Source organism: Gasterosteus aculeatus, chromosome 8 (assembly GCF_964276395.1).
Source record: "Gasterosteus aculeatus chromosome 8, fGasAcu3.hap1.1, whole genome shotgun sequence".
Classification (NCBI taxonomy): Eukaryota; Metazoa; Chordata; class Actinopteri; order Perciformes; family Gasterosteidae; genus Gasterosteus; species Gasterosteus aculeatus.
This window is the reverse complement of record NC_135695.1, coordinates 9,864,298-9,890,270: the sequence shown is the minus strand read 5'-3', so window position 1 is coordinate 9,890,270 and position 25,973 is coordinate 9,864,298. Positions and strand designations below refer to the sequence as shown.

The window sequence follows — 25,973 nt, the reverse complement described above, 5'->3', positions numbered from 1 at the left end:
TGAGTGATATACCAAAAGAGCTATTACCGTTGTTTTGCACATTTTATCCCTTTAAAAAACAAACTCAACTATAATCCTTTAAGGCTTCGTTTGTATGCCAAAATAGCAGATCAGGAACTGCTGTACCAAATTAAACTTCACCAATGTGTCTGTTGGTTGAGGCGTCATTGTTGCCCCAGCAAGACATCACTTTACCGCATTTGTGTGTGTGTGGCTGTTTGGGAACCACATCGTGTGTTGTCCCACCACGGTAAACGTACGGTTTGGTAAACGTACGGTTTGGTAAACGTACCCACACCTCGTAGGGAACAATGACCTTTGATTTAAGCTTCGACAAAGTCTTTAAGCAGAACACAAGGAGTGCAGCCACATTGTTGAGCTCAAACTCCGTGTGTTATTCACGAATACGAGTCCTCACGGACTCCATTCTATGATGTGACAGGCCTGTCGTTGATTGAGCGCGAATAAGAGCGCCTGCTGAATTAATGAAGCAGTGCACATGTAGATGGCTCTCTGCGGCTATAGCTTTCCTCTGTCCGGCTGGCTGGTTCCTTTTCCCTCACCGGATGCACTCCAGACTCCTCGTGTGCTGCCTATTGACTGACTTTTTGTCCATCTGAATGCTCCATTTGTATGGAGAATAATGATTGATGGACTTTTGGGGGGTGGTGTGTTCCCAATCTCTTGTTCCGTAGCGCCTGTTTGGGGAATCTGACTTGGCCAACGCTCAGAATGGGATCAGGGCTATTTTTGGGGGTTGTTTTGGTCACGCTGCCCGCCGCGCTTGAGAGTTGGCCCCGGCTGCCAAAGTTACATGAGAGTTCGAGCCTCGGAGCTCCAACCCTGGAATTTAATCTTGGCCGGCGATTGCACGGTGTGGCTCCGGAGGAAGTCAACAACTCGCGGGGGCAACCCTGTGAGAGCAGCACTTCAAAACCAGAACGGATTCCTCAGCTCGGCGCTTTTCTCATGGCTCTTTCTTTTCTTCATTTCCTTACCGGAGCAGCTGGAGAAAACGGTTCTAGTCTTTGTTTTAATGAGTCTCTGTGCGCTAGAATAATCCTTTGTCAGCTAGAAGTGAGCTACTAGAAATATAGTTAGCCTAAACCAGCGTTTGGACCAAATGCTTGATGCAACATTTTTCCTTTGTCAAACTTTGTGCTGTAGTTCCAGCACTATTATTACTACTCTGAACCATCAACAATAAATTCCGCTCTGCGTTGTAAAGGCCTTCCTTTTCTATTGAAGTTTATTGCAATAAAATCAGTCACTTTAAGATCGCATTTCCGCGGAATGCTGGTGTTGAAAAGTGATTTGTTTTTCAGAAAGGTCCAAACAACGAGACCCACGCCTCGTTGTTTGGATTGCGGCGGCGCAGCGAGGCCTGTGTTGCATGCGGGCCGCCCAGAATCAGCAGCCACTCAACTGCAGCAGAGCCGGAATGCCGGCAGTGACGGGCGGGCCGGGCTCCATGAGGGCTACTTTGGCAGGGGGCCATGTTGTGCTAGTGAGAGGGCCTGCATGCTTGGATATATTAGCAGGGGTTTTGTAACTATTGTAATGAAGCGGTTGGGCTCCCGCGGCCGCTGAAAGGCTTTGCAGCCCTAAATGACGTGGAGCCGAGAGGAGAGGATGCAGCACAGAGTCACCCGAGTGGAGGAGCTAAAGGATAAGCCATTCACCCGTTTTTTTACGCTCGCCTTGTTTGTCAAGAAACGCCGTGGTCACGTTTGGCGTACATGCTCGTACGCGCAAACACTCACACACTCAAACTGGTTGTGGTTTTTACAGGGGCAATCAGCAGATTATCGGCCCCTCCAAGGCGTGTTTGCAGTTTGTGTCTCCTTGGCCGGACACACAAACACCACATTGTTGTGTGCAAGGTCCCTTAATACTGTATCCCAGGAGGAATTTCACAATTGTCTGACTATTATTTACTTTTCTTGTTGTTGAATAGAAGAACAATTTGAATAGAAATACCAGCCCTATTAAACCAGGATCAGGGTTTCCCTCACACACAAACACACACCCTTCTCCTGCACCTGTCTGCTGCTCGCGTTGTGTAAAGCCCTCGTCGTAAATTCCTGGGCTTTGTTAGGAGGTGTCAGTGGCCGGGTCCCTGAGGGGGGCCGCGGGGTCATCGGGGGCATGGGTTTGTCTAAATGCATGCATATTTGCATGCACTCTCTCTTTGTGTTTGTGTTACAGTAATGTGGTGAGTGCATGTGCGTGCTAAAGGGATGGGGGTGCACACGGTTAGCCGCATCAGGTGTCACCCAGAGAACTGCAGACCTTTTGCCCTTTGACCCTGGAACATGGCCCTGGAGGTTTGGGTGTCAAACTATTGCCCCCCCCGAACCTCAGCTAGGGAGGCGTCACGTTACTCTCCTGGCTGCTGCCATACGGCCAAAGGCTACAGAGGACACAGCTGCATGTGTGTGTGTGTGTGTGTGTGTGTTTGTGTGTGTGTGTGTGGAGCCACAGTCATTAACACTGCAACAGTCTTGAACTGCTCTGCTTTACAGAGCCAGTAGACGTTGCCCCAGTTCATGTTGACTGTCAGTTCAATTACAGAATAGCAGGGCTGCATGTTGCTTGTCTTGATCCTTACTTTTGGAGGCTTTCGGGTAAATTCAAATAAATGGACATCCTAGATGTCCTTTCCGTGTCCTGCATCGCCCACTCCAAACTTCCCCGACTGCTTTTGTCCCTTTTTTGTCATGATTTGCTCTGAGATTCATTTTTATTATATTTAATAAACTAGAGATCAGTGTCATTACAATCAATAAAGAATTCTGCTACAATACAACCGCATTGGAACTCTTTGAACGGCAGAGTTGATACATTACAGTTAGGTAGCAAAATGCCGTCTACCCTTTTCATACCTGGCATCCTCGTTTTACTGGTAATACTTTACTTTACTACATGGTTTTAAGAACTCAAAATATTCCTCATGCACATGGAATTTCACTCCTGAGAACCTTGTTTCGGAGCTGAGGCTCAGGCTTTGTGTGTACCCCACCCCACCCAGATGTTGTTTGGTGCCCTCCACCCAGGTTTTCCCTCCTCACAGCGCCTCTGTGTCTGTCATTGGCAAGAAGCTGTGACAGGGAAGTCTACTCAGCCGGGGGGGGGGGGGGTGAGGAGGCTAAACACGGTTTGGGGGAGGAATGCGAGAGAACAGCCGTGTTCGTTTGTACATTCACCGGCCGGCCTGCCAGCCTTCCAGTCGACCATCCAGACCTCTGAGTGCCTGGACAAGGGGCGCCTTTGTCCCCCATCTGCCGGCTACACCCTGTCCTGCTCTTGCCCCCCCCCCCGTCTTACCCTCCTCTCCATCCTGTTGGACCTCCTCTGCCTCCCTCTTTTCACTTGTGGGTCCTCACCCCAGAATAGCACAGCAGGTCCCCTCTGAAAATAGAGCTGGTGATGTTGGCAGGGTCAAGCTCTCTCTCGCTCTCTCTTCTTTCATCTTTGTACCTCTTTGTTTCCCTCTTACAGACCCTCCCTATTGTTTCTGAGGGGGTTCCAGAGAACGTAATTAGCCCACGGAGACAACAAAATACATACATTCTACACTTGAAATGAGCAATCCACTATCAGGGGATAAATGATAATGAAATTTTATCGGGCCCCAGATTTAGCATCTTGTTGACTTTCTAGACCAGATCTAAAAGAACGTCCCATAAGGCACACACAAGGCAATGCAGCCTTAATCTCCAATGGAGCCATGCAGTGCTGTATGACCTCCAAAGTATAAATAAATGAGTTGTTGATATAAAAACCTTTAGCAGCGTCCAACATTGTTCTATTAACAGGCCCATTCACAGAAGCTCTTGTTGAGTCAGGTATCTTTTTGAAAAAATGACAATGAGTCAAACTCAGTCCTGTAGACTGAACAATGGCTGTCACTCCTGCATGGAACTCTAGACTGTGACACGTCATGTTGTGGACATCTAGTTACAACTGCCCTCAAGGTTCAAATCAAAACGCATTTTATTTTCTAACTTCAATCGAGACTGAGTAACTCCAGCTCAGCCCTGAAGCGGTGGGAGTCTCTAGACAGACCTTCCCCTTCTGGTAGACCACTGTTATTCCCGGGGCAGCTGCTAATGACATTCCACTTCCATTTCCATGGTGTTTGATTGAATGAAGCCCACTTACAGCGAAGGGGCCGCTTAGAAACTAAATGACGGTCTAGGTCTACATGTATAGACTAACTGTATTATAGTGCTGCTGTATTTATGAAGCGTCGCTTGCATATAAACCTAATCACTCGATGCTTTTCTGAGGGCCTGTAATTCATGGCTTTTTCTTTCTGCACTGGACATTTGAACAGTTGCTAGTAATCATGGAAGCGAAGTGGCTCTTCTGGCGATTACAGAGACTTAAGAACTTGTGACTGGTCTTTACCCACTTGCTCCTGCGAATAATCCAAAAATGTCCGTCCAAATATTTTTTCCTGCCCCAGAAATTTGTCTGGTGAATTGTTTAAGCTTGGTTGACGGCGTGAAGTGTCAACCGAGGGATAATTTTCTCGTGCCCTGTGTTTTCCTCTCCAGACTGCGCTGACCTGCCCAATGCTGTCAGCTCCCCTCCCTCCAGCCCAAACCCCGCCAAGAAAAGCAGCTCCATCAACTGGTCCTTTCCGGACAAGATCAAGTCCCCGCGCACCGTTAGGAAGCTCTCCATGAAGATGAAGAAACTCCCGGAGCTCAGCCGGAAACTCAGCATCAAGGGGAACCCGAGTAGCGGCAACGGCAGCAGCGGCCACGGAAGCGGCCACCCAGAGCCCAGGGCCCCTTCTCTCCGAAACCACGCGCGTGGGTTGGAGGTCGTCCCCTATTCCTCGGGCCCTCCCAGATTAGCTGCGTCCGGGGGCGGGCAAGCCAGCCGCAACGTGATCTCCCGCTACCACCTGGACAGCAGTGTGTCCACGCAGCACAGCTTCAGCAAGAAGAAAAGCAGCGGCGGCTCAAAGTCCGCCAGCAAAGGCGGCTACCTCAGTGACGGGGACTCACCGGAGCTCGTGGCCAAATCCGGGAAGCACGGCTCAGCGGAGGCGAAGGCGGGGAGGGGCAAGGAGACGGACGGAGGAGGCGGAAGCTCTAAGGTCAACGGCACGGAGCTGGACATTGACGCTTTCCGCCATTACAGCTTCACAGAGCAGCCCAAGTGCAGCCAGTACATCTCCGGACTGATGAGCCTGCACTTTTATGGCGCCGAGGACCTCAAACCGCCGCGCGTCGACTCCAGAGACGTCTACTGCGCCATCCAAGTGGACTCCGTCAATAAAGCACGAACTGCCCTGCTCACGTGCCGGACGGCCTTCCTCGACATGGACCACACCTTCAACATCGAGCTGGAGAACGCCCAGCACTTGAAGCTGGTGGTGTTCAGCTGGGAGCCGATGCCGAGGCGCAACCGCGTCTGCTGCCACGGCACGGTGGTCCTGCCGGCGCTCTTCCGGGTGACGCGGTGCCACCAGCTGGCGGTGAAGCTGGAGCCGCGTGGCATGATCTACGTCAAGCTGGGCCTGATGGAGCAGTGGCAGAACTCGCTGGACGGCGGGCCGGGCGGAGACAGGGAGCCACGGGTGTTCGGCGTGGAGGCGTGGCGGGTGGTGGAGCGGGAGAACACGGGGCTGATGGTGCCGCTGCTTATAAGCAAGTGCATCAACGAGATCGAGAAGAGAGGCTGTCAGGTGAGTCTGCGCGCGGTTCAATGGACAGAAATAGTAAAAGACGATGAACCAGCGCCGGCTTTTGTTTCCCTCGTTCGTCTGTCTGTTCTTATCCTGATGAATCTAAGGATAGTTTTGACTAGAAACCAGCAAATAGTGACAAATGTCCAAGGTCTTTCTGACTAACAGTGAAGTAAGCCGACCATACTCAGTTTATAATGATACAAACAAACGCAAACACATATACTCACTATTGGAACTTTGCATACAGAGAATATTGTGAATTTTTGCTCAATAGTGATTGATTTGTTGTCAAAGTTGTTGATTATTATTATTATTATTTTTTTTTTTTGACGAGCAGTCTAAGATTGAAAGATATCAAACTTACAGTGAGAGAACTGGAGAAAATGAGCAAAAGCTATACACATGTAAGCCATTGCAATCCTTTTCTTTCAATAAGGATGAGGATTTGTTTTAAGACATAATGCATGTTTGTACATATGGATGTAGCCTCCATCGAGCTGCGCATGCTGTCGATGACTCGCAGAATAGGCAGAGGAGATGTGAACATCAAGTAAATAATTTACTACCAGAGCAGAATGATTCCGAGTTAAGAGACTGACCTGGAAGTGGTGTTGATGGATGGTGGAGCGATCCCCAGGATCATGTGATCACTTCTTGTCGTCGCCCCCCCTCGTCCCCTTCCAAGGCTCCACATTTCATGTGGTCTTTGAAGCCCGGGGAGAGGCGGCGGCGTTTCTCTTAATTAGTGCTGAGCCAGCGGCAGTAAAAGTGTCTGGCCACTGCTCCTGACTGATCACTCTGGGGGGGCATGCCAAGGGGAAGCGGGTGCCTGGGGCCAACAGACAAACATTAGGCCCCTACAAAGAGCCTGTCTGTCAAATCAGATCCCGCCTTTTGGCCACTAGTGCAGCATGCTGGGTGAGGGCAGGAGGGAGGGGTAACAGCAAACCTGAGAAAATGATTTTATCCCCTGATCTCTGGACTCTTTACATGTCTTTTATAGATTGTATTGCATGAGACCGCCAACTAGGGATCGCTTTCATCACCTGTACATTTTTCTAACTTCTCATAGGCCAAACTATGAGAGTTTCAAGTTTAGAAAATCACACTTCACCAGAAACTAACGCGTTCTCTATCATTTACAAAAAGTTTCATTGATTTTGCCTCAAGCATTAAATGAATGTCCACAGCCAAATGTCCATCACCTGGCCTTTCAACCTGGTAGTTTATATAATCCTCTGCTTTGTGCTGCCATTAAGCGACCCCCGTCTATTTCTGTCCCTCCCTGGACTGAGTTTCGCCCTCCGGCTCGTTCTTCCACTCCCTATCTGACGCCGTCTGTCCCCTGTCCCTCACAGCGTTTCTTCTAACCAGCCTCTGCAGAGTAGACTTTGTGCAGAGTATCAGTCGGAGATGAAATGTAAGGGGCGCCCCAGGTTGCAGGCAGACAGAGGTTAGGGCCGGGGTGACACCAGATCCCAGAGGAATTTGCAGGTTGTGTCACTAAAACCCACACGGCCAGACGTGCAACGTGTGTGCCTTTTGCAAATGATTATGTCGACGTTGTGATGGAGACTCCTTTTTTGAGAAATGGGTGTCCTCGGGGCTCCTCCAAGCTTTTAAGTCGCTGGATGATTGTGGGTGTTCTGAAAAGACTGCGTGTAACGCCTGTGTGAGGGGCCGGAGTGAAAAGAGGCAACCCGCATACTGCCACACAGGACCTGCAGGCAAAAGCCATTTTCAGACGTTGAATCGGTAACATTGACGGCTTCCTCTGTATTTCTATGGCTCCGGTATTCTGTAAGAGGTCTTTTCAAACGGGACAGGACCGCAGCAGACTGCGCTATATGTTCATCTACACAGACAAAGTCTTTGTTTTCTCACAAATGGCCATGCTTGCTTTTAAAGTTATTTCATATAGTAACTTTTCTAGAACAGTCTATTAATGTAGATTAAAACTATATCAAATAGGATAATATGATGGCATTTTTATAGTACATTTCAATAATGCTAAACATTGTTAAAAAGTACAAGTCATCCAATTCAGAATTATTAAGTGGATATTCTTACTATACTTACTAGTGTTTTCTATTTGTAAGTTCACAGTATTTTGTGGTTCTGTTTTTTGTTTGTGGTCCATGAAAAGTGATTAACAATCTAATCTGTGCCCACGTATTACCCTGTGGTGCGTCTGCTAATGTCACAGTTTTCTAATAATAGGTTTGGGTATTCTAGACGATAAGATTGCAGTTCTGACATTATGGAAAAGTGACCTGGCATTGAAGTTTCTCTATTGTTTGGATTCGTTGTTTTTCTTTGGGATGTGGTATAGTAATCCAAATATATTTGGGTTTAAGGCAGATTTCGCAATAAGACTAGACATTTGAATCATGTTTTAAGAAAAAAAACAATTATCAGATTAATCTGCGATGCCGCTGCTGTTCTTTTAGTGTTTGTGTGTAGTCGTGGACTCAGGAATGCAAAGTATTTCTGCTCTCCGATCACACGTTAAGACAAACACGTGGAGAATCGTGTAAGAAAAGCCATCTGTGACGAAGTGGATAACTGATCATTATTTCTCTGCTCGTGTCAATTCGAAAGGTGATCAAAGGGAAGAGTTGTGTTCAGAGGAAGTCAAAAGGCCGATCGCTCGGGCACTCACGAGCATTAAAACGTTCAAATGTGCTTTCCTTTCTTTCCTTTGATGTCTCTATAAAGTCTTTAAACTAATCCCACACCAGGGAAAAAAGGGACTGATCCCATCTAGAATCACCGAGGACTCCACATTCCTGTCGGGAGGAGGGGGGGGGGGGGGACTCATTTGGTTTTTAGCGTTCCTTGTGTCCCCCTCGTTTTGGCATGTAGGTCCTGCCTGGTGCTGCCCGCCGCGTTCGCCCGCCGGCAGCCACAGCGCACGAGCGCATGTCCTCCTTCTGCCAACAGCTGTTTTTCCTTTTTTTTTTTTCTTCCTCTCAATGGACTTGTTGTTCATTGTGCCCAGTGACTTCTGCTTACTTTCACACAAAGCCAAATCCCCACCTAATCTCAGCTCCTCTCCGCCTCTCGCGCGAGGCCTCAGAAAGGCCGCCGCGCTCGAACAGAGAGCTCGCATGCATGCGGCCCTTCTGGTGGAGGAGAAGCGACGGCGCTGCAGCGGCGAGTGTGTGTGTGTGTGTGTGCCAATTTGTTTTTTTGCTCGCAACTGGACCCGCCCCGCCACATTCACAGGCCCACTGACTTGACGCGTTACCGGGGGGGGCAACCTCACCAGTTGCTTTGCCTATGCAACATGCCAGACAGACACATGCCGGATAAATGATGGCATGTCTGTAGGCGGCTCTAATCCCAACATAACAAGGAGACGGCCAGTTTCGCCTATCAAGTGTCAGCATCTGGAGGAAATTGTGCAGGGTTCCTTTAGGTCACCCTGTGCAGGCTTAGGTAAAGAAACATTAATGATATCATTTAACGTTGCTCTGTCTGCTTCTCAGGGTTTTAACGTGTTTGACGTTGTTTTCTCTTGAGTGTAGTTTGGCAAAACACAGCAAAAATATTCTTCTACTCAACTTCAAATTAGTGATGAAATACACAGATCTATTCAAAATGATGCACGGCACTGTTTTAAAGTTGGACTACGCTGTGTGAGTAAACACATGTTAGTCTTGCTTTAAAGTTTAGTGAACAGAAAACACAATATTCTTCTAAAATGTAATTTTACTTCAGTCGGTACGCCGGAGCTTTGGTTGACAAAGGTAGTGTGGTAGCAACACTAGCTCATTTCTTCTGACTATAAATGTCAGAGGTTGGCAATGGAGTTAGAGTTCTGCTCTCTCAGTTTCAGGGTTTAAAACAAACAAGCTACAACAGCCTCTGTCTCTGTTGAGATGTTGCAGCCTGTGGTTAGAGCTTTACAATCAAACATGAAACTCATCTACCCATAAACGTAAAATTAAAGAGAGAAGAGAGGAGAGGGATTCTTCTTTCAGGATTTGCCTTCATAGGAGGGTAGACAAAATGAAAAAATAGCAATAGTAAGCAGATGAAAGGTAGAATATAAGGTGTGTGTAGTGGGAATAAATGGGTCATGTTTCGTCAAAGGGGCGCGATAATCTACCTGTTTGTAAAACACGTGGGTTTTCGGTGTCGTCTCCCCCAAGTGTTGTTTTTACCTGACCGACTCGCGTGTCCGTGTGCAGGTGGTGGGGCTTTACCGGCTCTGCGGATCGGCGGCCGTGAAGAAGGAGCTGCGCGAGGCGTTTGAGAGAGACAGCGGTGCCGTGGAGCTGTGTGAAAACACGTATCCCGATGTCAACGTCATCACAGGTAAACACAAGGCGCGCTAGAATTATTCAACTAGGTGGCTTTCCCAAAGAGTGTCGCTGTCCCTTTGATTCATGGTGTCACAAAGCTTTTGTTTTGTAACCTGTAAAAAGTTCCGTCCAAAAAGATATTCACCCACATCACATTTTGTTTTACACAACAGCAACTTTTAACACTTTTATTTTGACAATCACATAATTAATGATGTATAATGTACCCGATTGTTTCGGCTCTGACGGCAATTGCTTTGACTTGTTGTCGGTTTGTGTCATTAAACAGAAGAAGTTCAATGAATGTCAGACATTTATTCACAGCATTTTGTATTTATACTTTTGGCAAAAGTTACTAAATAATTTGCACAAAAAAATCTTAGTGAGAATAAAAAATACAGGCTGTCTCACTTAATTAAGAGATTACAGCTTTATTGTCAATGTATATTAATAATAAAACAAAGAGGTAATTACTTAAATGGAGGCTGGATTTATTGATTCAGTCCTTTCCCCATAAAACGTGTCCTAACCGGCATGTCCTCTGCAGATAGGTCAGCACATGTGTGCGTGTGTGAGTCTACCGCTTGTAGTAAAAGCATTCCTGCAGTCAGTCAGTGCCTGAGGCCAGCTCCCCCCCCCCCAACACACACACACACACACACATACACAAATCAAGTCATGCTGTACATTCAGGTCATTCTTTCCCCTTCAGGTCTGTGGTTGAGACATGCTCTATATTGTCCATAAGAGGACGCGTTTTATTAAATACAAAGTATTCAGTCTGGTTAATGATTAAAGTGGGAATGTTGTTTTCTTGCTACAGGAGTACTGATGAAATTGCGATTCTCCTAAATGTAGTTTAGCCTGTACTTGAAATGCCTCCAAGATCCCCGTGAGTCGCGGCCTCTTTTCCGCTCCGACGCTGTGAAAAAAAAAAAAATTAAAATGCAAACGCTGAGTTCCAGCACATCTCGCAGTCTTCAGCTCTCCAAATCAGCCGTGTCATTGGATTGAGTAATGAATCCAGTAATGCCAGAGATGAGGGAAGGGTGTCGGGGGGCCGAGGTTGCAGAAAAAAGACCTGGTCATGATTTTTTTTGGTTTCTCCCACAAAAAGAGGAAGACCAATGGAGGCCCCTGGACATTGTAGGAGCTGCTGTTGGTATTGGGAAGAGGCCCCGCATAGGCGTCGTCCTATCAGGCCTGCTTTGATCCACATGCATTTGCATGGCAGCCCAAAGAACACACTTAACAGTTGAGCGGCTTGGAAAAAAAGGGCCAAGCACCAGCGTGGATTGTTGGTTTTTGCTCGCTGCCTAAATTTGCTCCACCGAGCGAGCTGCTGTTGCAGATGGCCCTGAGTGGGTGGAAGAGGACAGAGAGGTGGGGGGCAGATGAGGGGGTTATGGAGTGTGCTGCAAAAGTGAGACATAATCATGGGTTCAGTCTTAAGACATACTGTACTGAAATCTGCCCGATGACTGACTGACTGTGCAACTTCTTCTTGCCAATATTTTGGAAAATAATATGTTACAAAAAATGATCCTAATTCAAAATGATGGCTGGAGGGAAGTGGAACCATGTGCTTTTATAGTCTACTTCTTAAATATCCTATTGAAATGGAATTGGTTAGTGCAGAGTCAGGCTTGTGACTAATGACGAGCAGCAAAGGGATGAGCTAAGAGGGCTGGCGCGTCACACGGCTAATTGTAAAGCGGAGGTAGCGAGAGGGATTATGGGGAGATCAGAGTTCAATCCAAAGCTTGCAAAACATGCTCAGTGCGCGACACCTCTATTGTTTCAAATCACTCGAAAAGAATCAGAAATCTGTTATCCACATGCTGTTGAAAATCAAGCCAAACCCTATTAAACATTATTATATTGAGTAGTTTGTGGTCAACAAATGATCTGTGAGCTCTGTAGTTAATCTGTTTAAGTGTACAGCTGCAGCATGTTGGGTTGTGTGGAGGCGGGATCTCCTTTAGCTTCAAGTTCAGACCAATACGGATCTTCTCTTCTAACTATGCAAGCACATATGTGTTTCCCTCAATGTTGCCGTGTCAAGTTCCATTGGCGTAGGACCTCTATTCCTTTACACACAAGTAGGCCTTTGCATTGTCTAATAGTTCAGTTACTCAAAATATCCGGTTATCCTAAGCTTCACGCACACATCAAAAATAAGCAGAGCATGAGCTCATAATGAAAACCTCACAGCTCACACTGGTTGGATGAAGCAAATTTCAGTCAAAGGGAAGTAATGGTTAACGTGTTTCGTCCTCTTGTGTGGAATCAAAGCTTTTAAAGTGATCCAACGACGGCCAGCTTGTCCAGATGTCTGTCCTCCACCCTCAGCAAAGGAGACTAGTGTCCCGCGCCCTGCTGGTGGACAGCTCAGCTCGGTTATTGATCCTTGTTTGAGGTCTTTTAATTTGCGTCGTCTGACTCATCTTTTCCATAGCCTATTTCCCTACTTTGCCCCCCCACCAGCGAAGACATGGAAAGTCATTAACAAGTGGCCCCTTTGTTGCCGAACAAACACAGATGGTACTTGGCTCACGCATGGGGGGATTAGCTGAACCTTGGGCCGGCTGGGGAAGCAAAGGGGCTGCAGGCCTGTGAGTTCTGAAACTGCGCTCCGTAATCACGAAGACGAGTTTCCGGTGAATCGAATGTACCATGTGACCACCTCCTTTTCCAGATTGAGGAATGGGATTTGCACCTCTCGTTTTTTTAATTAATTTTAGTGTAAAGGTTTTCCGTGCCAACGGACAAGGCAAACGACACAAACATCTCCGCTGCCCCCCCCACCCCTCCGGTGCTGCGGGGGCGTGCAGGACAGCAGGGAGGGGGTGAAGGGTGGGGGGGCAAACCAGCAGGACAGAGAACAAACAGCCATTTGTTCTCCGGGCGAGGCGTTGACTGCAGCGCTGACGAGAGGGGTGACCTTCCGCTTTGTATGAACAAGAGGTCAAAGGTAGAGCCGTGCCCCAGTGCATTGTGTGCCTTGTAGTGTTGGGTGGCACATTTGTAACATTGTTTGAATGGATTAGGTAATAAATCATTTGCCTGATTACACTTTTCACTGCTAAAATCTGTAGTTTTAATTCAAATGTTTTGAAGAATCCCTTCAGGAGTTAATTCTCGCCACTATTGATTCCACGAGTCATTTCAGTTTTTGGTCTTAATCAGCCACGCGTGTGGATACTTCATATCTCTGCTGGTTTAAAGCCAAACACCAATTGGTTCGACAGAGGTGAGGTGACACTCAGGGTGCGCTTGGCGCCGGCTCGACTGTGAAGGAAATGGAAGCACCTGCGGTTTAAACCCACCTGTTCACCGCTGAGCTCATGACCTTGTGTTTGCGTGGATCTGGCACCAACAGCCTAAGACACAAAGGTAAACGCTGGCCATGACTCAGTGCGGGCTAATGATTTACCCGGATGGCTGTATTCTCCTCACTTCAGGCAAACAAGCACATGAGCACGAGGCCGTAGTCGCTGGTGTTTTCTTTTTAAATGACTGAAATGGTGGAAACACGTAGTCACATATTGCGTGTGAGGCATAAAGAGGATGTTTTGCCTCTTAAAGCAGTACGATCTAAACCAGTCCTGCTCTGTGGTGGTATCGAGATGATCTGCCCCACCGCGAACTAAGGGTCAAAGGGTCTTTGATTTTAGACCCATAAAAGCAAGACGAGTGGTTCCTCTCAACATTGTATTTGCACACTGGCTTAACAAAACAAGTCTTGCTTTGCAGAGATACGGGGGAAAAATATGCCTCATTTTTGCTTCCAGGCAGTCTGTTGTTCCTGCAGTGAAACAAGCTGATTATTATTATCTCAGGACGAGAACCCGGAGGATGTTCACAAAGCATTTCTGTGTAATCAGATTTGGAAATAAGCATGTGTAATGCAGCGTTAAGGACGGAGAATATTGTTTTCATTGGTCTTTATCGCATTCTGATCGTACCAAACCCGATGAAAACACTTGATAACTGGAGTGAATAACAACTAAAAAACAAAGACTGAAGCATGTCGCCACAGGTCAGCCACAATGTCTCATTGGGTTTGCTTGGAACTGTGTTAAAGTTTGACTTTGCTGACCTATAGTTGTCAACGTGGTGGTCGGAGGGACGTGGTGTGCATGTTCGGGTTGGAGATGTTTTTCCTCAGAGGCCCCGCTGCACGCCTATGGAATGCACAACACTCTCTCTCTCTCTCTCTCTCTCTGACTGTGTGCCCGAGCATCCGAATCTGTTTAATGTCGTATTCAATTCTCCTCGTTCTGTTTCATTTTAAATTCCGTGGAAAAAAAAGACTGAAGAAAGAAAGCGAGATTTCGCTTTGGGGTCTTTATACCTTTTGAATCTAATGTCAAACATGTTGGGGTATTGTGATTGATGAGCGGTTTGACTAACGAATGTAACACTTCGGAGGTTTGGAGTGGGTTATTTTCCCAATGAGTATTACATTTAGTGTCTGCTGAATGCCACTGTACTGCCACTCAACCGCTAATCTGAGATTTAAGTGTAGAACTGAATTTAGATCCTTCTTACGCCCTTTTCCTAATTCATTTAAAAGCATGTATACCCACGGAGGGCAAACAGGCAATTTAAGTGTGTCATCACCTTAAAACACAGCAATGTACGGTTCCTTAAAACATTTGTTAGTCCTCTTTATTAGATTACTGTGTCATGGACCCACAATGCCAGTTAGGAATAGACTGCAAAGCTTTAAGCCTCAGGCTCCCTTAAAGAGTAGAACAGGGACTTACTGGGGTTTAAAAGTTAGCGTGTTAAATTGTGCCCTCCATCCTCCTTACTGAGCCTAAAGGGATGTCAGCAGATTTGCCGTGAACCTCATTCATCTTATTTTCTCTAAATAGACGACAAGAAGCAAAACACTTGTATGTTTGGGAGGGAATCCAGCGACGTAGAGGTGATAAAGTAGTAGTAGTCCTCACCCACCTATGTTAGAATAACACATGTTCATGACTTGGGTGCAGACGATCATCTTATCAAATGTTTTACTGATAAACAAGAGATTGCCATCTTTAAAGTGCCTTTGTAGCCAGCGGTACATGGGGCCTACACAGCTTAGCTGAATACAGAGTGTGTGTTTAGCGTGAAGGCAACACCACAGGGACACACATAAGTCTTTATGTCCACACCCTTCACGCTGATAAACAATCATACCTACTATCAGAGATCCATTATTCTAGTGAGCCCACATGAAAACCTTCAAATCAATGCCCAGAACCTACGTCAATAAAACCTATTCAGCTCGTAGCGCGCAAAGCGCTACAATCTAAATGTTCATATGTCACCTCTGCATAAGTAAACTGCACGGACGCCTCAGTGTATTTGTGCCAAACTCAAACTGCAATGGAAGAGGGGAAATTAGCAACCAGCAAGACCCAAATACCTCGTCCACGAGCGGGTCTGCAGGAGAGCGACTAAACAGCCGCGAGCCTCTGGAGCATCATAGCGTTCTGATATCAACGGCAAATACGTCATCATCTGGAAAACATGTCAGCACAAGCGTTTTGGAGCAGCAAGCTCTGGCACCTCAGTGGAGAACACACGGCGTTAACAGGGTCCAAAGGCTGCAGACAGCAAGCACAGGACAAGTCTTATTCTGGCCTGAGGTGCACGTCTGAGCCTACAGCTGATTAGATACGTGTCGTGCTCCTCAACAAAGCCGTCTCTGAGAGACACGATCGCACTGTTGGCTGGTGAACTTGCTCGTGAAGCGTTTGCAGTGTGGCAGAACAGGACAACGCTTAATTGCAAAGAGCGCGTTGGATGCGTGGTGCAGTGAGCAAATACAGATTCAGTGTCGTTGCGTCGATCTGTGTCGAGTTTAGCATTTCATACCGGTCAAAAACGGGCTTTGGGGCTCGTAACGCGGAGGGGAGGTCACTCAAGGTTAAAACACAAGTTAGTAAACCGAGGTAAACACGCAACAAACAAAGTCAGTGATGGAAGCGTGTGCTAGGCGTGTGCCTGTTTGTGGCTCACTTCCTTAATAAGTTGCATTTTGCACAACAGTTAAGTGTTAAGTGTGTCCTTTATATTTTACCAGTGTGCTTTGTTTCAATTGTATGATATAGTCATTTATTTGTATAGCCGATCACTGACCCCCCCCCCCCCCCCCCCCCCCCCGGCCGCCTCTAAAAACTGAGGCAACTTCATGCGGAGTGAAGATCGAGCAGACACGCACCGCAAAGAGCCGCCCCGCTGCCAAAAGCCTCTTTAATTCCTATATTCACCCCCCCCCCCCCCCCCAGCACACACCTCCTCCCCTTCCTTTTGCCTTTGATGGAGAAACATGCCGGCAATATTTCAGGGACTTAGTGGAGACAGACGGGTTTCAAGTTCTCTGGCAGTATTTGTCTAACCCACGACCCACTGAAGTCACAGGTGTGAACCCCCCCCCCATCCCGAAACTCCAATCAGTCATCCCAGCAGACGCCACAGTATCACCTGAGGGAGGACAGGGACCAGGTTCAGGGGCTTAGAAAAAAGAGTGAGGGGGGCTTAGACGTATTGTTAGTGATTTGTCTGTAGTTAAAGCCGCCAGTTCAAGCGTGGAGGAAACTGAACGAACTGAACTGTGAATCTAACAGCGTTCACCAAAGTGCTGCACGTTGTCTCTCTCCACCTGCTCAGGGGTCCTGAAGGACTACTTGCGAGAGCTGCCTTACCCCCTGATCACCAAGCACCTGTACGAGGCCGTGCTGGAGTCCATGGCCACCAGGCCTCTGCGGATCGGGGCGGGGGCCTGCGAGAACGACCAGGCCGACTCGGAGCACACCGTCAGACTGCTGGACAACCTGCCGGACGTGGAGCGGGTGAGCGAGACAAACTCGGCGTCCCTCTCCTGGCACTCCCAGTGGTGCCGCTACCTGGTCACACATGGGGTTGTGAAAGGGGATGGTGCATGGGGGGGGGGGGCTATTAGTGGAGGCATGCAGCCCACAACCCCATACCTGCATTATTATCTCCAACACTCTTTCACTGCCAACTGTTCAATCTGCACATCTTTACAGCAGTATACTGTTATACTTATCTGCTGGCCTACACGCACAGAGTAATACTAGACGCAGCTTGAGGAAGTGGATGTTGCCGTGTAGCTTTGCTACAGTGGTACTACTACAACTAATCATCATAATAATGACGGGTCTTGTGTGTGTGTGTGTGTGTATCAGATGACACTGCAGAAGCTCCTCGACCACCTGAAGCTAGTAGCGTCCTGCCAGGAAGTGAACAAGATGACGTGTCAGAACCTGGCGGTGTGTTTCGGACCCGTGCTGCTCAGCCAGCGCCAGGATGCGTCCTGCCACACCAACCGGGTCTTCATCGACTCCGAGGAGCTGGCCAGCGCGCTGCACTTCAAGAAGCACATCGAGGTCCTGCACTACCTGCTGCAGCTGTGGCCTGGTAAGGAACCGTTGACATTATATCTCATGACGTTAAGTTCTCCGCAGCCTTTTGGGCTGTTTGTCAAAGGTAACATACATCAGACAAACCAAACGTCAGTTGGTCTGTCAACACGGCCTCTTGCAGCATAAGACCTCATAGTCCTGCAGGCTTACGCTGCGGTTCAGCCCTACAAAGGGCCGGGTTGCTGTGATCCTCTGGGTTTTTCCACTAGTGGCTCGAGTACAGCTGATTCTCCACCATCTGCCGGCTCCTCGGAGATGAAACTCTCCACAGAGTGCAGCCGGAGCCAATCGGAGCCCAGGCCGTAAGCCCCGATGCAAACTGAACTTTTGAGGCGTGGCACCCCGTCTTTTAAGATTAACCACCGACCACAGACAGAAACCCGGTACCAGCTCCACGACACACACGCAGGCCATCTTTCTGCCTTCTGCACAGCTGCTCTCTGTGGGATATGAAGCAAATGACAATGAATTTAAGGAAGGCATCAAGAAGAAGAGCTGCAGGCACAGGGGCGAGTTGAATCTGTCACGCCGACTGAGTTGATATTTCTCGACCCTTTGTTATGTAATTTCTCTCTCTGCTCAACGTGTGAGCCGCTCAACGGCTAAAAAGTATAAATACAACTATAAACATAAGGTGAAGATCCATTACTGCTGCAATAGGACTGATCTTATTACTGTATTAGTTGGCAGTTCTGTGTCTGTTATGCTCCTCTGTTGGTGCTTAACATGTATGAGATGCGACTGATGAGAATCCAATGTTTTATATCAGCAGTCATTGCTTATTTATCTTAATTGAAATAATGCATTATTTGGAAAGCGTCCCTGTGTCTCCAGCGACACCTTTATTAATCTGCGTGCTGTATTTTGTCAAATCTTTTCTTGCATCATTTAGCACAGAGGATTTAAATCCTCAGAGTTTTTCGCTGTAACCTGCAGCTTTAACTAGAGCCGCTTATTGCCGTCCAAAGAAGAACTGACAACGTCTTGTCTTGGCTTCTGAACGTAAACGAAACCTCAAACTCCCACCGTAAACACATTTTGTGTTGCTCCGCCCTCCTTTACATCAACCGTGGAAGAAACACACGCAGAGGGAGGCACACCAACTGATTAAGTTGGCATTTGTGAATCCCAGGGTTGCTGGTAACCTGGTGAAGTACAAGTGGAATTAAACAAAAAAGTGCAAAAGAGGTTTCTATCAGAGGAGAGAAACCACACACAGACACTGGAGGAACAAGAGGAGTTCAAGTGGTCTGGAGAAAAATAGTTTTTAAGCCTGCACTTATTCTCCTGTCTGCAGCTGATGTCACACTATAATGGTTTGTAAAAAAACCTCCACGAACCTCTGAGCGCAGGTTCAAGCCTTTGTTTGCGCCCTGCGCTCTGTCTGCTTCTGCCAACTCACAGCGTACGACTCCTGGACTATAATTAAAGGAATTCCAGCCTTAACCTTCGCACTCATCCCCCGAAGCTTCCCCGAACGTTTCACAATCACTACGGCATATTTTCAGATGCCTCTTCACGCTTGTCACACACAGACACATACCTGACCCCCCCCTCCCCCCCCCCAAGACTCGGTTGACACTATTTACAGGTTGTGTGTGGGAGAGGAGAGCATGAACATATGTGTGTGTGTGTAGAAAAGGGCTGAGGGGGTGTTGTGTGTGTTTGGTGTGAATCATGTTGTTTGCCAACTGTGCAAATGTGCAAGTAGATGTCAGCAGGTGGTTACATGGACACAAGAGACATTTTTATTTCACTTAGCCTCGGGCACAGGGAGCAGTATTTTTGTTTTACCCCAGCCTTCATTTTTTCTTCTGACAAATAAAAACTAAAATCCTGCCGTAAGTGAATCATGTCTGACATGAAATAACACGTTATCTGTTAAAAGAGGATAATTCCTGTTTGTTTTAGGTTGATAATTGCTCGAGTTCGAGCATTGCAACTGCTGCACATAAACACTACCTTTTTTGTACACTTCCAGACTAAATATAATCCAGTGTTGTACCTGTTGTACATGACGGGTAACACTTTTTAAATGTTTTTTTTAAAGGTCAGGCTAGCGATGTCAACAAGTGTAGGCACACAGAGATAAAGACAGACAGGTAACCGGACTGCGCTCGCTGCACCGTCAGATGATTCTTTCATGTCCAAACAGGGTTTCAGTTGAGTTAATTTTTAATTTTGGTTTAGTCACAGTCGATAGAACATTGCACAGAAGAAATGGTATCAAAGAGTGTGGTGGTGTGTTTGTCTGACTTTGAGCACAACATTAACATTATGTTGGCAGCGCTCCCCCAAAGGAATGGACTCATTGCCGGCTTATCCACACGTCTTTGTTTCCTGGGTGGACGTTCATTTCACGAGCCCATCTTGTTATTTTCTGTGATATCTCGCTGTGCTTTTGTTAGTGGTTTTGAAAAAATACGGATGGAGACAGATGCAAAGCTCGCTGACAGTTGACCTCAGACAAGTAAAAAACTAAAATGTCTGCATGGCTCGACACCACGTAGGGGTATATGATAACAGAAAATCTACTATCCAAACAAAATAACCTCTTTCTGTCCCCCAATGTTTCCAGTCTCTCTGCTAAGCTCAGCCAACCAGCCGCCGGCTGAACCGAATGATTTGGATTTTCTAATTCAAGAAATCAATAGAAATCAATAAGCACATTATCACAAAATGTAAAACCCTGAAGACCTTTGAAGGACATTAGCTCAAATGGCTTCTGTATTTCATCTTTTGTCTCTCTCCCTGTCCCTGCTCCTCCAGTTGTGGACCCGCACGGCCGGTCCTCCTCTCAGCCCCCCGCGGCCTATCTGGCGCCGGCCGCACACGACCTCCTGTCAGCTCCTCCCCTGCGGCGCAGAAAAGAGCGGCCCCAGGTCCTGAACCTCTCTGAAGCGGAGATGGCGGGCGTTCTGCGGCCCAAACCGGGGCGCTTGGACAGCCCCAGCAACCGCTACGCTGGCGACTGGAGCGGCTGTGGCGAGAGCTACTTCCCCTGTGAAACTCTGCTGCCTCCCAACAACGAGGAGGCGGACTACGACGACGTGCCCTGCGAGGACACCGAGGCAGCGGAGGAGGTGCAGGCGAGGCCCGAGGAGGCGGAGAAAGACGACGGGCAGATGATCATGAGCCCTGCGCCCGATCCTGCCGTGCAGGAGCAGCCGCAGAGGGAGGAGTTGGTGAAGGATGAGGAAAATGAGGAGGACGATGAGGAGGAGGAGGAGGAGGAGGAAGTAGAAGAAGCAGAGGAGGAGAAGAAGCAAGTCAAAAGTAATCCAACCAGCGGGGGGCTACTAGAGGACAAGGGGGAGGAGAGCATGTGCGAGCACATCCTGCCCCCTTGTCTGCCCAAAGAGCACACCTACCAGGCGTACATGAAGATCCAGGAGATCAGCCCCGTGCTGAGCAACAGGGTGAACCTCAGAGACCTGCAGGAGAGCATCGACACTCTGATAGGAAACCTGGAGCGAGAGCTCAACAAGAACACGCTCAACGTCGGATATTGACTCCGGCTCCGGTGACCCACCGACACACATATGCACTCACACACACACACACACACACACACACACACACACTGAAGACTGACCTTCTTTACCGTTCAAGGTGCTTCAGGATACAGCTACAGTGTTTCCATGGAGACGCTGTGATGTTGGCGCGGTGCTTCTTTACAAACCTAAAGGACGAGGTGAGACGATATGCAACGGGGCACTTCTGGCATCTGTACTTTACCCACAGACATTCCGAAATGTTATTTTATTTTTATCCTGTCGGCAGTTTTACTTCATGTTGTATGTTTGTTTTGGTCTGGTTCTGTGTTCCATGTTGTTATTGTTGCTTCTCTTCTTATTAGAAGAACCCATTGACCCCTCAGGGGTTTTAACGGTGCCTTAATTGTGTGAAGGTGGTCCGGTGAGAGGGAGATCCACCCTGAAATAAGACATTTACATCGAAGGCGGGAGGGTGATATGTTGTACAGCAGGTATGTGGGGGAGCTGTGGGGCTCGACTCATGCAACCTTTTACACGGTGAGACTAGTGGCAAAATTGCTGTACAAGTATTTCAGTAAAGGGCCTCTGAAGTACATTTTTGAACACTTCCGCAACCATGGGATACATTTAAATGAATGCTTCTTTCAATTAGGAATTGAATTACAAGAAATTATAATTCAGATGAATAATTTCTCACTGATCCCTTCATTTATTAACCAGTAAACGTGTCTCTCATGCTGAAGTTAATTAGTTAATTGCTTCTACGAGCATGTAAACTCTGATTAGTAACATGAACCGAGATCACAGGAGGAACGTTTTGTACAATCTGTTTGAGGGTGGATTTCCTTTTTTAAGGCAGCAGAGAGCTTTTGTATTGAGGTATGTAACACTAAATGTTGTTCAACAGTAATGCACTTATAAGGCAGGCAGTAGTGTACATTGTCATCATATTTCACCCAGTAAACAAGAGTGTGGACAAAGATAAGGGAGAAAAGCCACCAACTGAAACCTCCTCTCAAAGATGAATGTGATGTGGCTGGAAGTTTAGTTACATTCCGCATTGATGGAGATGTTTAGACACCCACAAACAGGCAGAGAATAAAACTCTTATCACTGACTAACAGTCAAGCTGTATTTGATCTGAAGCGGGCAACTCAAAACAGAGAAAATGGATTTCATATGGCATCATATTTACTTTTACTTACTTGCCGAAGAGTTCGCTGATAAGATTCCCACGTCTCGTCTGTATAATAGAAATTCGGGGAGAACTAGAAGGTACTTGGCTCGGCTCAGTTGGGCTATAGTTTAGCCTAAAGATGGATGCACGGGGAACAACAACAGCTGTTTCCTGTTCCACACCATGCTTAGATTAGAGAATCTATCAATCTCCAACCTCTCTGCAGAAAAAGAGAATAAGCTACTTTTCTCAATATGTGGAATGAATCCTTTTGGATTCCACCAGCTGGTTGATTTTCTGCTTCTCCCATCTTTTTGGCAAAAGGATAAATTACATGAAGCCCAAATGTGAAGCCCAACTTCAGAGCAGCAGTGGGAACCTAGCGGAGCTCTTCAGTCTGTATGACTCATTCAGCTGCCTAAATTGACAAAAGACGTTATTAGCGATCCAGGGATTCAGAATGATCAGTATTTAACCTGTATATGTACATAATTATATAAATGTATTCGGAGTATATTATTTTTTACAGCTTCTATTTTAATGACGTATTTAAATGCTTGTGATGACCTCGTAGTGTTGTAGAAATAGTCGCCTTTTTCTCCCTTCAAGCTACCTGTACACATTTTAATGTGCTGGACTAATGGTACAATTTTAGCTGTAAAATATGATAAAATCGTGCTCTAAAAGTGATATTTTTATGGGTTGTGTATATATTGGACATTGTTATGTGTCTGTGGTGGACTAAGCTCTTTGTTTGTGACGATTATTAGTGTTTTCTTTGTTTAAGGTACTGAACGTTGCATGGTCAAAAGCTTTACTGACACAAACAAGGCTTTGTATTTGATATTTATATGTAAAAACACTTATTTTGTAATGTATGCTTGTTTGTTTGTCAACCTTTTCCTCCAATACTCAGATTACTGTACTGGTCCAGTTTTTTTCTCCAGAGGAGTTACATGCTGACAGTGATTTTTCTTTGTGAAGCTTTTCCTACTACACATTATAGTCAGCATTATCTCAGAATATGGCCGTGTATTTCCATAGACTAGACATAGACCTTCTGCAACACAAAGACAACCACGGGCCACGTTTACAGTACAGAAACCCATCAGGAGGAGCATCACCTGCAGTCTGATCTCGTTTAGATTTTTTTTTATAAATAGGAAATTCAATGATGCTGATTTCTGACCGCTTGCGAAACAGATTCAATTTCCCCCTTCAATTTCGGGAGGTTTTTCACAAGGTAAACTTCTGAGTGGTGCTCAAACAAATGCACGTATTTTTCAATTGCAGTGGCAACATATTAGGTACTCTTCCTGTATAATTTAGTGTCCTTTCAACTTTTCACCTCTTTTACACAGAATACATCAGCACATTTCTGTGTGTGTTGCGTCTTGGATTGTTGACTTTCTGTCTCGTCACGTGGAAAGCATTAACAAAACAAAAAAGTGTTTTGTATTGAACCTGAGAAATGTGTGATCATAATAAAGTATATTATTTTACATTTACATGGGTAGTGTGACTCTTTCTTGGCTGAAATTAGATTCAGCTATAATCTGCAAAGGATGTGCTGGGCTTTCATCTCTGACATTATTGGTAATTTTTCCTCCAAACAGTCAAGTTTAAGTTGCAACATCCCCTTGAATGCCGACAATTACCCAGAATGAAATGAACCATTGACCTACAGCATTGTTTAGTAGAGTAGTTCATATATCTGATCAATGTAGACAAATGAAAGGGTTATTCTGCATGTCACCCTTGTGATTTAACATCATGACTACATCGAAAAACCATTTCCCAAACCTTTCTAAAAATCATCTTTGTCTTACTAATAAAAAAAAACAACAGAAAGAACATCTGACCTTAACTCCAGGAAACTGGACTCTGTGTTTTGTATTTGTGTTATTCATCCCTTTGCTGTGGGAGCATTGTAACCCGGCCTCGCCACAGAGCAGATAAATAAGTCGGGGAATTGCCCTTGTTGGCTTGTGGGAATCTCCCAGAACGACCTCCAGCTTCAGGGACATTCCCAGAATGCAGCTGCATTCAGTAATCCGGTGAAGGTTGCTCTTTGACTGTTGTTCCAAGTTAAAAAAACAACAACAACATGACCAGGAGCACTCACGGAGCAATAAGCAACCTAAACTTAGAACAACGCGCACCACATGGGCTTCAAAAGCGGTGGGCTGAAGCAGTTAAATGTCATTTTAGGCGTTTTCCCAAAATTTCATCTAAAATTAGGGCCCGGAAAACTGCGCCCAAGCGGCTCCAGCTGAGGTGATATATATCTCTGGCAGCTAGCATGAGAAGCCGGAGCAGCCATGGGCCTTTCACCACTAAGTGGTTTCAAGCCTCGTTTGATGTAGCTGGTGTAGGTTCATAACACATTTTTATGACTGCCTTGAACAGGTATGAGACAGCTCCAGGGTACCGGATGTACACATACATACCTGTCCACACCCCCACGCTCTGCTTTACATCCACTGTCAAGGAAACATCTACCAGCATGAAGACCCCTAATAGACTGTTTTAAATATATATACATCATTTTAAACGGAGAACAGTGTTCCTGTGAGTGATGACTAAAATAATGGGTAAAAAATATTGACCATTAATTTCATTTTTAAATATCTGACAAAAAATGACAGGTGCCTGTTTTGAAACAACCTCTTCCCGGCCCAATAAAAGCAGGAGTGAAACCCCAGAGAATGTAACAGAGGGGCCTGTTTGGATGGTGGAGGTGAGCCACTTGATATCAGGCCGTCTGTCTGGAGTCAACCGAGCTAAACATTTCTTCATTTCCAATCAGGGAGCAACGTGAGATACGGGTGTCTTCAGGTAAACACCGTCGACAGGCACCTGCATGTGAAACTAGACCTTTCCTTTGTGTTCGCTCCCCGGCTCCCTTAATCCCCGCTGACCTTCTCTGTGTCGGTATCGTGGCTGCAAGTCAACCGCAAAACCCCTCCACCACAGAGTAGTGTTATCCAAGATGAGATGTAGCATTTGAAACTGATGTGTCCACAGTTATTCAGACCATTGCCACGCTTATTCGATACAAAATGTGTATAAAATAATAAAATAAAAACTGCTAGTGGAACCAATTCAATGTACCCGCCTCTCTGCTACCGTAAAACATCCAGCTGTGCAACATTTGTCCTTTTTGATTTTTAGTCGAAGCAGTTGTGGATCTGTGTTCCAGAAAGAAAACTATTAGATCGGATTAGATTTTTTTTTCCGGGGGTTGAACGCTTTCTTTGTAAATGGATCCTGCGCTCAGGCCAACGCGAGACTCGCATTGTGTCTCACTGAGTCTCGACTGATACCACAACCACGGTGTCCAATCGGCTACAAATTACAGTCATATTCAGCGCGTTCGTTCCTTTTATAGTCTTTCATTGGCCGGTGAATGTTGCCCTACACGTTCTACCCATCGACTCCTCGTAGACATGGCGAGCTGAGCCGGGGGAATTGCTGTGATCCTGGCCACACATTCCTTACATGCAGTGCCCTTCAATGGGGGGGGGGGGGCTATTAAACGTATCTTACCAGGGTCCGAATCTTTCCGATGCGTTTTTTGGGGGGGTATTTTGTTCCCCTGCAGGTCCGGCCCCCGTGCTTGGCAGCTCATCTGAGGGCCTCGAGGCAGATCTCCTGATGCACCGCTGACAGATTTGCCTGTTCTGGGCCGCGGTGATGATGAGAGAGCAGACCAGAGGCAAAAAGGGGGACGGGAGGGGAGAAGATGAGGAGCGAGCGAGAGGGGAAAGTGAAGAATGGAGGGAAGGAGAACACAGAGGAGCGGCGCTTCAGATCCTTCGGGGGCCGGGCCTCACA

The 25,973-nt window shown here is 46.7% G+C and overlaps 1 protein-coding gene across 1 annotated transcript in view; it reads left to right on the top strand.

Annotated features, from left to right (window-relative positions):
• Positions 1 to 23,644, top strand: part of syde2 (synapse defective 1, Rho GTPase, homolog 2 (C. elegans)) — a 35,239-nt gene extending 11,595 nt beyond the window's left edge. Inside the window, exons 4-8 of the mRNA XM_040184015.2 lie at positions 4,563 to 5,704; positions 9,904 to 10,030; positions 16,687 to 16,868; positions 17,226 to 17,457; positions 20,232 to 23,644. Coding sequence (XP_040039949.2) covers positions 4,563 to 5,704; positions 9,904 to 10,030; positions 16,687 to 16,868; positions 17,226 to 17,457; positions 20,232 to 20,974 — 2,426 coding nt within the window. The 3' untranslated portion in view covers positions 20,975 to 23,644. The remainder of the gene's footprint in view (positions 1 to 4,562; positions 5,705 to 9,903; positions 10,031 to 16,686; positions 16,869 to 17,225; positions 17,458 to 20,231) is intronic.
• Positions 23,645 to 25,973: the final 2,329 nt, after the last annotated feature.